This window comes from Pseudophryne corroboree, chromosome 9 (genome assembly GCF_028390025.1).
Source record: "Pseudophryne corroboree isolate aPseCor3 chromosome 9, aPseCor3.hap2, whole genome shotgun sequence".
Taxonomy (NCBI): Eukaryota; Metazoa; Chordata; class Amphibia; order Anura; family Myobatrachidae; genus Pseudophryne; species Pseudophryne corroboree.
The window spans coordinates 474,165,200-474,177,797 of NC_086452.1; the positions used below are offsets into that span (position 1 = coordinate 474,165,200).

At 47.9% G+C, this 12,598-nt stretch overlaps 1 protein-coding gene across 1 annotated transcript; it reads left to right on the forward strand.

Annotated features, from left to right (window-relative positions):
- Window positions 1-934: 934 nt before the first annotated feature.
- On the forward strand, window positions 935-7,914 carry LOC134958662 (hyaluronidase-1-like). Its single transcript, XM_063941399.1, has 3 exons — window positions 935-2,338; window positions 2,422-2,511; window positions 7,235-7,914. The coding sequence occupies exons 1-3, from the start codon at window positions 1,433-1,435 to the stop codon at window positions 7,550-7,552; spliced, it is 1,314 nt and encodes a 437-aa protein (XP_063797469.1). The 5' UTR covers window positions 935-1,432; the 3' UTR covers window positions 7,553-7,914.
- Window positions 7,915-12,598: the final 4,684 nt, after the last annotated feature.

Consider the following 12,598-nt stretch of genomic DNA (forward strand, 5'->3'; position numbering starts at 1 on the left):
CAATAGCCGCATGTACACATTGCAGGAGTGATGTATGCGCAGAACGCCGATAATTGCTCAATTACGAAAACATCCGGATATCGTCTAACAATGAATCAGGCCCTTTCAGCGGATTCTACTGTAAAGGTGATTCCGGCTTTAACCCCCCCACCCCCACATCGACATACATCGATTTCATCAAACAGGAAGCTTAGGGGGACATTTACTAAGCAGTGATAAAAGCGGAGAAGTGAGTCAGTGGACAAGTGGCCCCATCAACCAATCAGCAGCTCTGTATTATTTTATAGTATGCAAATTATAGATGTTACTTCAGTGCCGATTGGTTGCCATGGGCAACTTCTCCACTGGCTCACTTCTCCGCTCTTATCACTGCTTAGTAAATGTCCCCCTTAGTTAATTTACCCCTCAGTGTCTATATGACAGCAGCCCACTACCAGACATCTCGTAATATCATTCACTTTATTAATGGTTCCCACCCAACAAATACAACCAATATAGCCCAGGGGATGCCGACGGACAGGATGCCGGCACCCATGTGACCGACACCATGTTGTACTTTGTCTCTCTCCACATTGTCACTCTCCAAGACTTAGTACATCTCCCCTGTATGTTATGGTTCTGCTGACTCTTCTGAGATGAAATAAAAAGACATTTAGGAAACAGAAACGTGCAGCTGTCGGCTATAAGTGGTATGTACAGCGATCGGCCCATCCGTCTCCCTGTGCGGTGTAGTGACGGAGCCTCATGGACCGGACGCTGTAACATTCCCCGGACAGTCTTACTTCACTCTGTGGGGGAGGTGTATCAGGCCTTAGAGAGACCAAGTGTAGAAGTTGCCCATGGTAACCAATCAGCTTTTGTCGTTTTATAGACTGTGCTAGAACAATGATAGGTAGAAGTGGTTGTTTGATCTGCCCCTGATAAATACTCCCTGAGATGCGGGAACGTTACCAGGGATTGGCAGCTGGGTGGCAGCTGGGCGTTGCATGAGAAAGAGAAGAAGGCTTGAGGATCACTCAGTACTTTCTTGGAGTGCGTGATACAGACTGGGGGAATGAGGAGGAGGGATTCCGTCTCTGCTCTGTGACACTGAAAGAGGAAGTGGGAAGGAAAAGCAGAAGAAGAAGGAGAGAGAAGAAGGGGAGGAAGGAAAGCCTTGTTTCCTGTCCATTCTCACTGTGCACCACAGTGGGGCACAGGCTGCCCATCTTCACCACACGGGGCTGGGGGACATGCACTTGTAGTTGTCGCTCATGAAGAACTGGATGATATTTATGCTTGCAACCGGTCTCTGTCATAAAATCACTCTTAGAGACTTCTATTTTTCACGCCCAGAACTTTCAAACCCTTGGGAAGACCCCATTTAATGCAGGTGATTTGTAGGGCGTGAAGAACAGATTCCTCCCCTGGGTTTGCTCTTCATCCTATATCAATGTCCAGCAAATGTCTGCTCGGGACCTTTCAGCTTCTTCTGGTCCTTTTTCACTGCCCGGCCTGTCCGGCCTCTCTTCTACCAGGCAGACCATTCGTCACAGTTTGGAATGCCCCCACAAGCCGATGCTGGGACAAGTATGGGGTGGCTTTGGACCTGGCGGCATTTGACATTGTGGCCAACCAGAACCAGTCATTTATGGGCACTGAGATGGTGATCTTCTACAGTGGCCAACTGGGACTTTATCCTTACTATGATAAGACTGGCGAGCCCGTCAATAGTGGGCTGCCCCAGAATGCCAGTCTCAAGGACCACCTGCAGCAGGCCTACGAAGACCTGAATGCCACTATGGTGTCTCCAGACTTTCAGGGAGTGGCGGTTATAGACTGGGAGGACTGGAGACCTGTGTGGGATCGGAACTGGGATTCAAAGTACATTTACAAACAACAGTCCCAAGAGCTGGTGAGGCAACAGCACCCCGATTGGTCTGACAAGCAGATTTTGGAAGAAGCCAAGAGGGAATTTGAAGACGATGCCAGAAGGTTTATGGAGTCCACTTTGGAGTTGGGACGTAAAATTAGACCTGGTGGATTATGGGGCTTTTATGGTTTCCCCGGCTGCTACAACTATGGCTACAAAAACTCCAGCTATAATTACACCGGAGAATGCCTCCAGGTGGAGGTGGAGAGGAACAACCTCCTGAGATGGATGTGGGATGCCAGCCGGGCCCTGTATCCAGAAATCTACCTGGAGAGCATGCTGAAGTTGTCCAAGTACGTTGGCCCATTTGTGAAGCACAGGTTGAAAGAGGCCTTTAGAGTATCTGCCGAGGCAACGGAGGGTGACCTCCCTGTTCTGCCCTACGCCCGAATCGTCTACACCTACAGCATGGACTTCCTGGAGCAGGTGAGTGTCAGGTGTTATTCAGTGCTGCCCTAGTTACGAAGGTGGTCTACTCTGCACACCCTGAGTATTCTTTGTCTCTGCAGGAGGACTTGGCGCAGACCATAGGACAAAGCGCGGCACTGGGGGCCACTGGTATCATCCTGTGGGGCAACACGGACTACAGTTCCAGCAAGGTAACTGCAATGTGATGGGGGATAGAGCCGTCCTGTATGTAGGGGAGACCCGAGGATCTGCATTGTTGGTAGTCCACACCTGTGTGTGTCCTCTGTCGGAAACATATGTTGGCTGTATTGGAATATAGTTCATATAATACACAGGAAGATCGCTCATTAATTTATAGGTTCACAAAGGTCCCCTCTGTTCTAGATCATTTCTCCTACAGGTCAGTGGTTCCCAAACGCTCTGCTATCTTTAAAATGGCGCACTGAAGTGCAGGGCAATAGTAAGGGGCTCACATAACAGTGAGTGCTAAAACTTGTTGCGTATGATAAATGGTGGTCCAGCCAATCAGCTCCTAACTGTCACGTGTTTGAAAAATGACAGTTGGGCGCTGATTGCCTGGAGCACCATTTAGCATAATAAATGCAATAAGTTTTATGTGGGGCTCTGGCAGGGATCGCCGGACGGGGAGATTTCACTCCCCCGCTCCAGCAAACGAGATGTTTATACATGTTGTCGGTAATGCTTCCTGCGTCGCCCTATGGCGGCATGTGCTGCATAATACATCTGCCCCCATGTATGTCCTATGCAGAAGTGTCAGTTTTAGACACGAATAGAACAGAGACCCCTGTGGGCTCCTCCTGTCACTGCAGTCACTGACCACATGCAGCTGGGAGCAGACACGAATAGAACAGAGACCCCTGTGGGCTCCTCCTGTCACTGCAGTCACTGACCACATGCAGCTGGGAGCAGACACGAATAGAACAGAGACCCCTGTGGGCTCCTCCTGTCACTGCAGTCACTGACCACATGCAGCTGGGAGCAGACACGAATAGAACAGAGACCCCTGTGGGCTCCTCCTGTCACTGCAGTCACTGACCACATGCAGCTGGGAGCAGACACGAATAGAACAGAGACCCCTGTGGGCTCCTCCTGTCACTGCAGTCACTGACCACATGCAGCTGGGAGCAGACACGAATAGAACAGAGACCCCTGTGGGCTCCTCCTGTCACTGCAGTCACTGACCACATGCAGCTGGGAGCAGACACAAATAGAACAGAGACCCCTGTGGGCTCCTCCTGTCACTGCAGTCACTGACCACATGCAGCTGGGAGCAGACACAAATAGAACAGAGACCCCTGTGGGCTCCTCCTGTCACTGCAGTCACTGACCACATGCAGCTGGGAGCCCCCCGCTCACTTCTCTGCACAGATACAACATAATGACGGCTTAGGAGCTAGGCTGCGGGGGGCGTGGATCATTGGGGCGACCTGAAAAAAGGCGCCAGTGTCAAAAATTGGCATGCACAAGGTCGATATGGGAAAAGGATAACATGGTCAAAAGGTCGACACAGAAACTGTTGATACAGGAAAAGGTTGATATGAGGGTTTTTTGTTTTGTTTTTGTGTCATTTACTCCGTAACATGACCAGGAACCCCAATTACTGCACCGCATCCCCTGGCACCGCCCGCTGCGCTCGGCACAGCGACTATTCCCAATCATAGCTCGCGTGGATGGTAAAGTATGAAAATGAAAACATGTAGTAAAAAACTCACGTCGACCATATGCTGCGTCGACCGTTGTCATGTCGACCATTTGAACCTGTCATCCTTTTGACCATGTCAACCATTTAGTTTTGGCCTATTGACTGTCGACCTATAAACCGGATACCACTCATTATATGCAGCTGTGGCCATTAGAATGGTGGGATCATCATAGAAACAGGCTCTGCTAGTACTGTAGGTGTGTAAGTACCCCCAATATATCCACGTCTATCCATGCCACGTATCAGTCACATAGAGGTGCAGCCCCGCATACGTGCTGTAACTCTCCACGCCTATACATGCCACGTATCAGTCATATAGAGGCTCACCTCCATATATATGCCACAGCTATACACGCCTATTCATGCCATGTATCAGTCATATAGAGGTGCAGCCCCGCATACATGCTGTAACTCTCCACGTCTATACATGCCACGTATCAGTCATATAGAGGCTCACCTCCATATATATGCCACAGCTATACACGCCTATTCATGCCATGTATCAGTCATATAGAGGCTCACCTCCATATATGTGCCACAGCTATACACGTCTATACATGCCACGTATCAGTCACATAGAGGTGCAGCCCCGCATACGTGCTGTAACTCTCCACGTCTATACATGCCACGTATCAGTCATATAGAGGCTCACCTCCATATATATGCCACAGTTATACACGCCTATTCATGCCATGTATCAGTCATACAGAGGAGCACCCCCATATATGTGCCACAGCTATCCACGCCTATAAATGCCACGTATCAGTCATATAGAGGCGCACCCCCATATATATGTGTCACAGCTATACACGCCTGTACATGCCACGTATCAGTCATATAGAGGAGCACCCTCATATATATGTGCCACAACTATCCACGCCTATAAATGCCACGTATCAGTCATATAGAGGAGCACCCCCATATATGTGCCACAGCTATCCACGCCTATAAATGCCACGTATCAGTCATATAGAGGAGCACCCTCATATATGTGTCACAGCTATACACGCCTGTACATGCCACGTATCAGTCATATAGAGGAGCACCCTCATATATATGTGCCACAACTATCCACGCCTATAAATGCCACGTATCAGTCATATAGAGGAGCACCCTCATATATGTGTCACAGCTATACACGCCTGTACATGCCACGTATCAGTCATATAGAGGAGCACCCTCATATATATGTGCCACAACTATCCACGCCTATACATGCCACGTATCAGTCATATAGAGGAGCACCCCCATATATGTGCCACAGCTATACACGCCTATTCATGCCATGTATCAGTCATACAGAGGAGCACCCCCATATATGTGCCACAGCTATCCACGCCTATAAATGTCACGTATCAGTCATATAGAGGAGCACCCCCATATATATGTGCCGCAACTATCCATGCCTATACACATATCAGTCATACAGAGGCTCACCCCCATATATGTGCCGCAACTGTCCACATCTATACATTCCACGTAACAGTCACATAGAGGCTCACCCCCATATATGTGCCGCAACTATCCACGTTTATACATGACACATATCAGTCATATAGAGGTTCACCCCCATATATATGCTGTAACTATCCACGTCTGTACATGCCACGTATCAGTCATATAGAGGAGTCATATAACTATCCACGCCTATATATGCCACGTATCAGTCACATAGAGGCTCAGCCCCATATATGTGTCACAACTATCCACACCTATAAATGCCACGTATCAGTCATATAGAGGAGCACCCTCATATATATGTGCCACAACTATCCATGCCTATACATGCCACATATCAGTCATATAGAGGAGCACCCCCATATTTGTCACAACTATCCACATATCAGTCATACAGAGGCTCATCCCCACATATATGCTGTATCTATCCACGCCTATACATGCCACATATCAGTCATACAGTGGAGCACCCCCATATATGTGCCGCAAATTTCCACGCTCATACATGCCACGTATCAGTCATGTAAAGGCACACCCCCATATATGTGCCGCAACTATCCACGCCTATCCATACCACGTATCAGTCATATAGAGGAGCACCCCGATATATATGCCACAGCTATCCACGTCTATACATGGCACATATCAGTCATATAGAGGAGCACCCCCATATTATATATGTGCCGCAACTATCCATGCCTATACATGCCACTTATCAGTCATATAGAAGAACACCCCCATATATATGCCATAACTGTCCACGCAAATACATGCCACATATCAGTCACATAGAAGCGCACCCCCATATATATGCCATAACTATCCACGCCTATACATGCCACATATCAGTCATAGAGCGGCTCACCCCCATATATGTGCTGCAACTATCCACGCCTATACATGCCACGTATCAGTCATACAGAGGAGCACCCCCATATATGTGCTGCAACTATCCACGCCTATATATGCCACGTATCAGTCACAGAGGCACTTCCCCATATATATGCCGTAACTATCCACACCTATACATGCCACGTATCAGTCACATAGAGGCGCACCCCCATATATGCGCTGTAACTATCCACACCTATACATGCCACGTATCACTCACATAGAGGCGCACCCCCATATATATGCTTTAACTATCCACACCTATACATGCCACGTATCAGTCACATAGAGGCGCACCCCTATATATGCGCTATAACTATCCACACCTATACATGCCACGTATCAGTCATACAGAGGAGCACCCCCATATATGTGCTGCAACTATCCACGCCTATATATGCCACGTATCAGTCACAGAGGCACTTCCCCATATATATGCCGTAACTATCCACGCCTATACATGCCACGTATCAGTCACATAGAGGCGCACCCCCATATATGCGCTATAACTATCCACACCTATACATGCCACATATCAGTCACATAGAGGCGCACCCACATATATGCGCTATAACTATCCACACCTATACATGCCACGTATCAGTCACATAGAGGCGCACCCCCATATATGCGCTGTTACTATCCATGTCTATACATGCCACAGTACACTGGGTATGGGCACATTATGTTGTGGGCACTTTGTATCCCCCAGCTGCCTCCCATACAGTGTCACACCAACCACTGCAGCTCCCCTACACTGGGTTAGATCGGATTATTAGTCTTCTATGTGCTGCATGTACTTGTTCTGCAATATGTGTTGAGTGTCAGCTCTTCTGTCACAGGAGGCCTGCCTGGCAGTGAAGTCCTACATAGATGACACGCTGGGGATGTACGTGGTGAATGTGACGAGCGCAGCCACGCTGTGCAGCCGTAGCGTGTGTACAGGGAACGGACGCTGTGTGCGGAGAGACGCCTCATCTGAGGCCCAGCTCCACCTTCACCCCGACAGCTTCACCATCAGCAGGAACCCCCAGGGCACCGGATTCCTGGTCTCCGGACAAGCCACCAAATGGGACGTTCTACACATGGCCGCACACTTCCAGTGCAGCTGTTACCCGGGCTGGACGGGCGCAGACTGCTCACAAAGGACAGTCTCCTGAGTGCTCACTCACTGGCACCAGGTGCAAGCAGCCAGTCTCCTGAGTGCTCACTCACTGGCACCAGGTGCAAGCAGCCAGTCTCCTGAGTGCTCACTCACTGGCACCAGGTGCAAGCAGCCAGTCTCCTGAGTGCTCACTCACTGGCACCAAGTGCAAGCAGCCAGTCTCCTGAGTGCTCACTCACTGGCACCAAGTGCACGCAGCCAGTCTCCTGAGTGCTCACTCACTGGCACCAGGTGCAAGCAATCAGTCTCCTGAGTGCTCACTCTCTGGCACCAGGTGCAAACAACCAATCAGCAACTAGCTTCTATCTGTCTCCTGTGAGTGTGTTTCTCTGTTGTATTAAACAATATTTCTTGCAAGGAATGTGGAGAGTTAATAAACAACACATCTCAGAGATGACGCTATGGCAGTGAGGTTGTAACTGGCTAGTATCACACACGAATGTGAACCCGAACGTACATATACCAGAGCCGCTTTAAAGGGGAGGGCGGGAGCAGGAGGTCAACACCCCAGGGCCCCCTGTCATATATACACTTTGGCATTATACACAGGTGCAGTGGTATATACATGTGGGCATTATACACAGGTGCAGCGGTATATACATGTGGGCATTATACACAGGTGCAGCGGTATATACATGTGGGCATTATACACAGGTACAGTGGTATATACATGTGGGCATTATACACAGGTGCAGCGGTATACACATGTGGGCATTATACACATGTGCAGCGGTATATACATGTGGGCATTATGCACAGGTGCAGCGGTATATACATGTGGGCATTATACACAGGTGCAGCGGTATATACATGTGGGCATTATACACAGGTGCAGCACTGTATACATGTGGGCATTATACACAGGTGCAGCGGTATATACTCGTGGGCATTATACACAGGTGCAGCAGTATATACATGTGGGCATTATACACGGGTACAGCGGTATATACATGTGGGCATTATACACAGGTGCAGCACTGTATACATGTGGGCATTATACACAGGTGCAGCGGTATATACTCGTGGGCATTATACACAGGTGCAGCAGTATATACATGTGGGCATTATACACGGGTACAGCGGTATATACTGCTTCACCTGCCATAGACTTTTTACTCCAGAGTTTTCACTGTGAAAATGAATAGAATTATACAAAGCAGATATAATATAATCTTTGTATTTTTCTTATCATTGTTATAGTGAAATCTCTGGTGTATACTGGAGTGTGACAGGAGAGGCTCTGCCTGACCGCACATCACTGCACTATGGTCACATCAGGTCACCGCAGCAGGGAGCGTAGCAATGCCAGACACGGTCACAGGGGTGGGGTCTCCTCATCCCCTGCCCCAACTCTTCTCAATCTGTCTGTCATTGGGCTTGCTACCGGAGTGAGGGGGTGTGCCTCTGTGCCGTGTCTGTGCCTCATATACTCAGTGCCACGCCTGTACCTCATATACTCTGTGCTGCGTCTGCCTCATATACTCTGTGCCGCATCTATGCCTCATATACTCTGTGCTGCATCTGCGCCTCATATACTCTGTGCTGCGTCTGTGCCTCATCTACTCTGTGCCGCGTCTGTGTCACTTCTGTGCTTCATATACACTGTGCTGCGCCTGTGCCTCATATACTCTGTGCCTCGTCTGTGCCTCATATACTCTGTGCCTCATATACTCTGTGCCGCGACTGTGCCTCATATACTATGTACCGCGTCTGTGCCACTTCTGTGCCTCATATACACTGTGCTGCATCTGTGCCTCATATACTCTGTTCCTCGTATACTCTGTGCCGCGTCTGTGCCTCATATACTTTGTGTCGCGTCTGTGCCTCATCTCCTCTGTGCCGTACCTGTGCCACTTCTATGCCTCATATACACTGTGACTCTCATACTCTGTGCAGCGTCTGTGTCTCATATACTCTGTGACTCATATACTCTGTGTAGCGTCTGTGCCTCATATATTCTGTGCCGTGTCTGTACCACATATACCATGTGCCATGTCTGTGCCTCATGTACTCTGTGCCGCGTCTGTGCCTCATATACTCTGTGCAGCGTCTGTGCATCATATACTCTGTGCAGCATCTGTGCATCATGTACTCTGTGCAGCGTCTGTGCCTCATATACTCTGTGCCGTGACTGTGCCTCATATACTATGTACCGCGTCTGTGCCACTTCTGTGCCTCATATACACTATGCTGCATCTGTGCCTCATATACTCTGTTCTTCATATACTCTGTGCCGCGTCTATGCCTCATATACTTTGTGCCACGTATGTGCCTCATATACGCTGTGCTACATCTGTGCCTCATATACTCTGTGCCGCGTCTGTGCCTCATATAAACTGTGCTGTGTCTGTTAATTACAGATGTAATCAGCGCTCTATGTGTATGGATATTATGAGGGTGGCAGCAATACGTGATTGGGGCTAAACCCAAAATCCCCAGAAAGTTAATGGCGTTTCTCAAATTTTCACAACTGCGCCTATGTAAAGATGTTATGGGTGTTGTGTGAAAAAAACAGAAGTGGAGAACAGCAATCTAAATAATAGTGTTTAATAAACTATCATAAGATAAATTCATAATTTGCAAATAAACCCTAATAACCAAGAGAAAAAATAGGTGAACAAGAAAAGAAAAAAAAATGTGGATAAAAATTATATATAAATAAGAAAAGAGAATAAATAAAAAGAAGAATAAAAAAAAATATATATAAAAAATTTTTTTTTTGACTGGCAACAATTCATCTCAAACAATAGAGACTATTTTTTTTATATATATTTTTTTCATTCTTCTTTTTATTTTTTCTCTTTTCTTATTTATATATAATTTTTATCCAAATTTTTTTTCTTTTCTTGTTCACCTATTTTTTCTTTTGGTTATTAGGGTTTATTGTGCTGTGTCTGTGCCTCATATACTCTGTGCCGCGTCTGTTCCTCATATACAATGTGCCTCATGTACTCTGTGCCGTTTCTGTGCCTCATATACTCTGTACTCTGTGCCTCATGTACTCTGTGCTGCGTCTGTGCCTCATATACTCTGTGGAGTGTCTGTTCCTCATATACTCTGTGCCGTGTCTGTGCCTCGTATACTCTGTGCCATGTCTGTGCCTCATATACTGTGTACCTCATATAATCTGTGCTGCGTCTGTGCCTCATATACTCTGTGCCGTGTCTATGCCTCTTGTACTCTGTGCCGCTTCTATGTCTCAAATACACTGTGCTATGTCTGTGCCTCATATACTCTGTGCCTCATTTACTCTGTGCCGTGTCTGTGCCTCATATACTCTGTGCCGTGTCTGTGCCTCATATACACGGTGCTATGTCTGTGCCTCATATACTCTGTGCCACGTCTATGCCTGTTATACTCTGTACCTCTTATACTCTGTGCCGCGTCTGTGCCTCATATACTCTGTGCCTCATTTACTCTGTGCCGCTTCTGTGCCTCATATAAGCTGTTATGTCTGTGCCTCATATACTCTGTGCTGCGTCTGTGCCTCATGTACACTGTGCTACGTCTGTGCCTCATGTACACTGTGCTGCATCTATGCATCATATACTGTGTGCCTTGTCTCTGCCTCATATACTCTGTGCTGCATCTGTGCCTCATATACTCTGTTCCTCATATAATCTGTGCCACGTCTGTGCCTCATGTACACGTCTGTGCCTCATATAATCTGTGCCACATATACTCTGTGCCTTGTCTGTGCCTCATATACTCTGTGCCGCATCTGTGCCTCATATACTCTGTTCCTCATATAATCTGTGCCTGATATACTCTGTGCCGCGTCTGTGCCTCAAATACTCTGTGACTCATATACTCTGTGCTGTGTCTGTGCCTCATATATTCTGTGCCGTGTCTGTGCCTCATATACCCTGTGCCATGTCTGTGCCTCATGTACTCTGTGCCGCGCCTGTGCATCATATACTCTGTGCAGCGTCTGTGCATCATATACTCTGTGTCGCTTCTGTGCCTCATGTACACTGTGCTGCGTCTTTGCCTCATATACTCTGTGCCTCGTCTATGCCTCATATACTCTGTGCCTCATATACTACATGCCTCATATATTATGTGCCGCGTCTGTGCCTCATATACTTTGTGCCGCGGCTGTGCCTCATATACTCTGTGCCACTTCTGTGCCTCATATACACCGTGATGCATCTGTGCCTCATATACTCTGTTCCTCATATACTCTGTGCCGCGTCTGTGCCTGAAATACTCTGTGCCGCGTCTGTTCCTCATGTGCTCTGTGTCTCATTTACTCTGTGCCGCTTCTGTGCCTCATGGGGGTCATTCCGAGTTGTTCGCTCGTTATTTTTTCCCGCTACGGAGCGATTAGTCGCAAACTGCGCATGCGCAATGTTCGCAGTGCGCCTGCGCCAAGTAAATTAGCACAAAAGTTAAGTATTTTACTCACGGCGTAACGAAGTTTTTTCATTGTTCCGGTGATCGTAGTGTGATTGACAGGAAGTGGGTGTTTCTGGGCGGAAACTGGCCGTTTTCTGGGAGTGTGCGGAAAAACGCTGGCGTTTCAGGGAAAAACGGGGAGTGGCTGGAGAAACGGGGGAGTGTCTGGGCGAACGCTGGGTGTGTTTGTGACGTCAAACCAGGAACGAAACTGATTGAACTGATCGCAGTGTAGGAGTAAGTCTGGAGCTACTCAGAAACTGCTAAGAAATTTCTATTCGCAATTCTGCTAAACTAAGATACACTCCCAGAGGGCGGCGGCTTAGCGTGTGCAATGCTGCTAAAAGCAGCTAGCGAGCGAACAACTCGGAATCACCCCCCATATACGCTGTTATGTCTGTACCTCATATACTCTGTGCCTCTTCTGTGCTTGATATACTCTGTGCAGCATCTGTGCCTCATATACTCAATGCAGTGTCTGTAACTCATCTACTCTGTGCCGTGTCTATGTCTGTTTTACTCTGTGCCACGTCTGTACCTCAAATCCTCTGTGCCGTGTCTGTGCCTCATATAATATGTGCCTCATATACTCTGTGCTGCATCTATGCCTCATATACTTTGTGAATAATATACTCTGTGCCGT

Coding starts and splice junctions, on each gene's coding strand:
- LOC134958662 (XM_063941399.1), top strand. CDS start 1,433: ATGTCCAGCAAATGTCTGCTCGGGACCTTTCAGCTTCTTCTGGTCCTT. Junction 2,339..2,421: donor GCATGGACTTCCTGGAGCAG/GTGAGTGTCAGG, acceptor TTGTCTCTGCAG/GAGGACTTGGCGCAGACCAT. Junction 2,512..7,234: donor CGGACTACAGTTCCAGCAAG/GTAACTGCAATG, acceptor CTTCTGTCACAG/GAGGCCTGCCTGGCAGTGAA.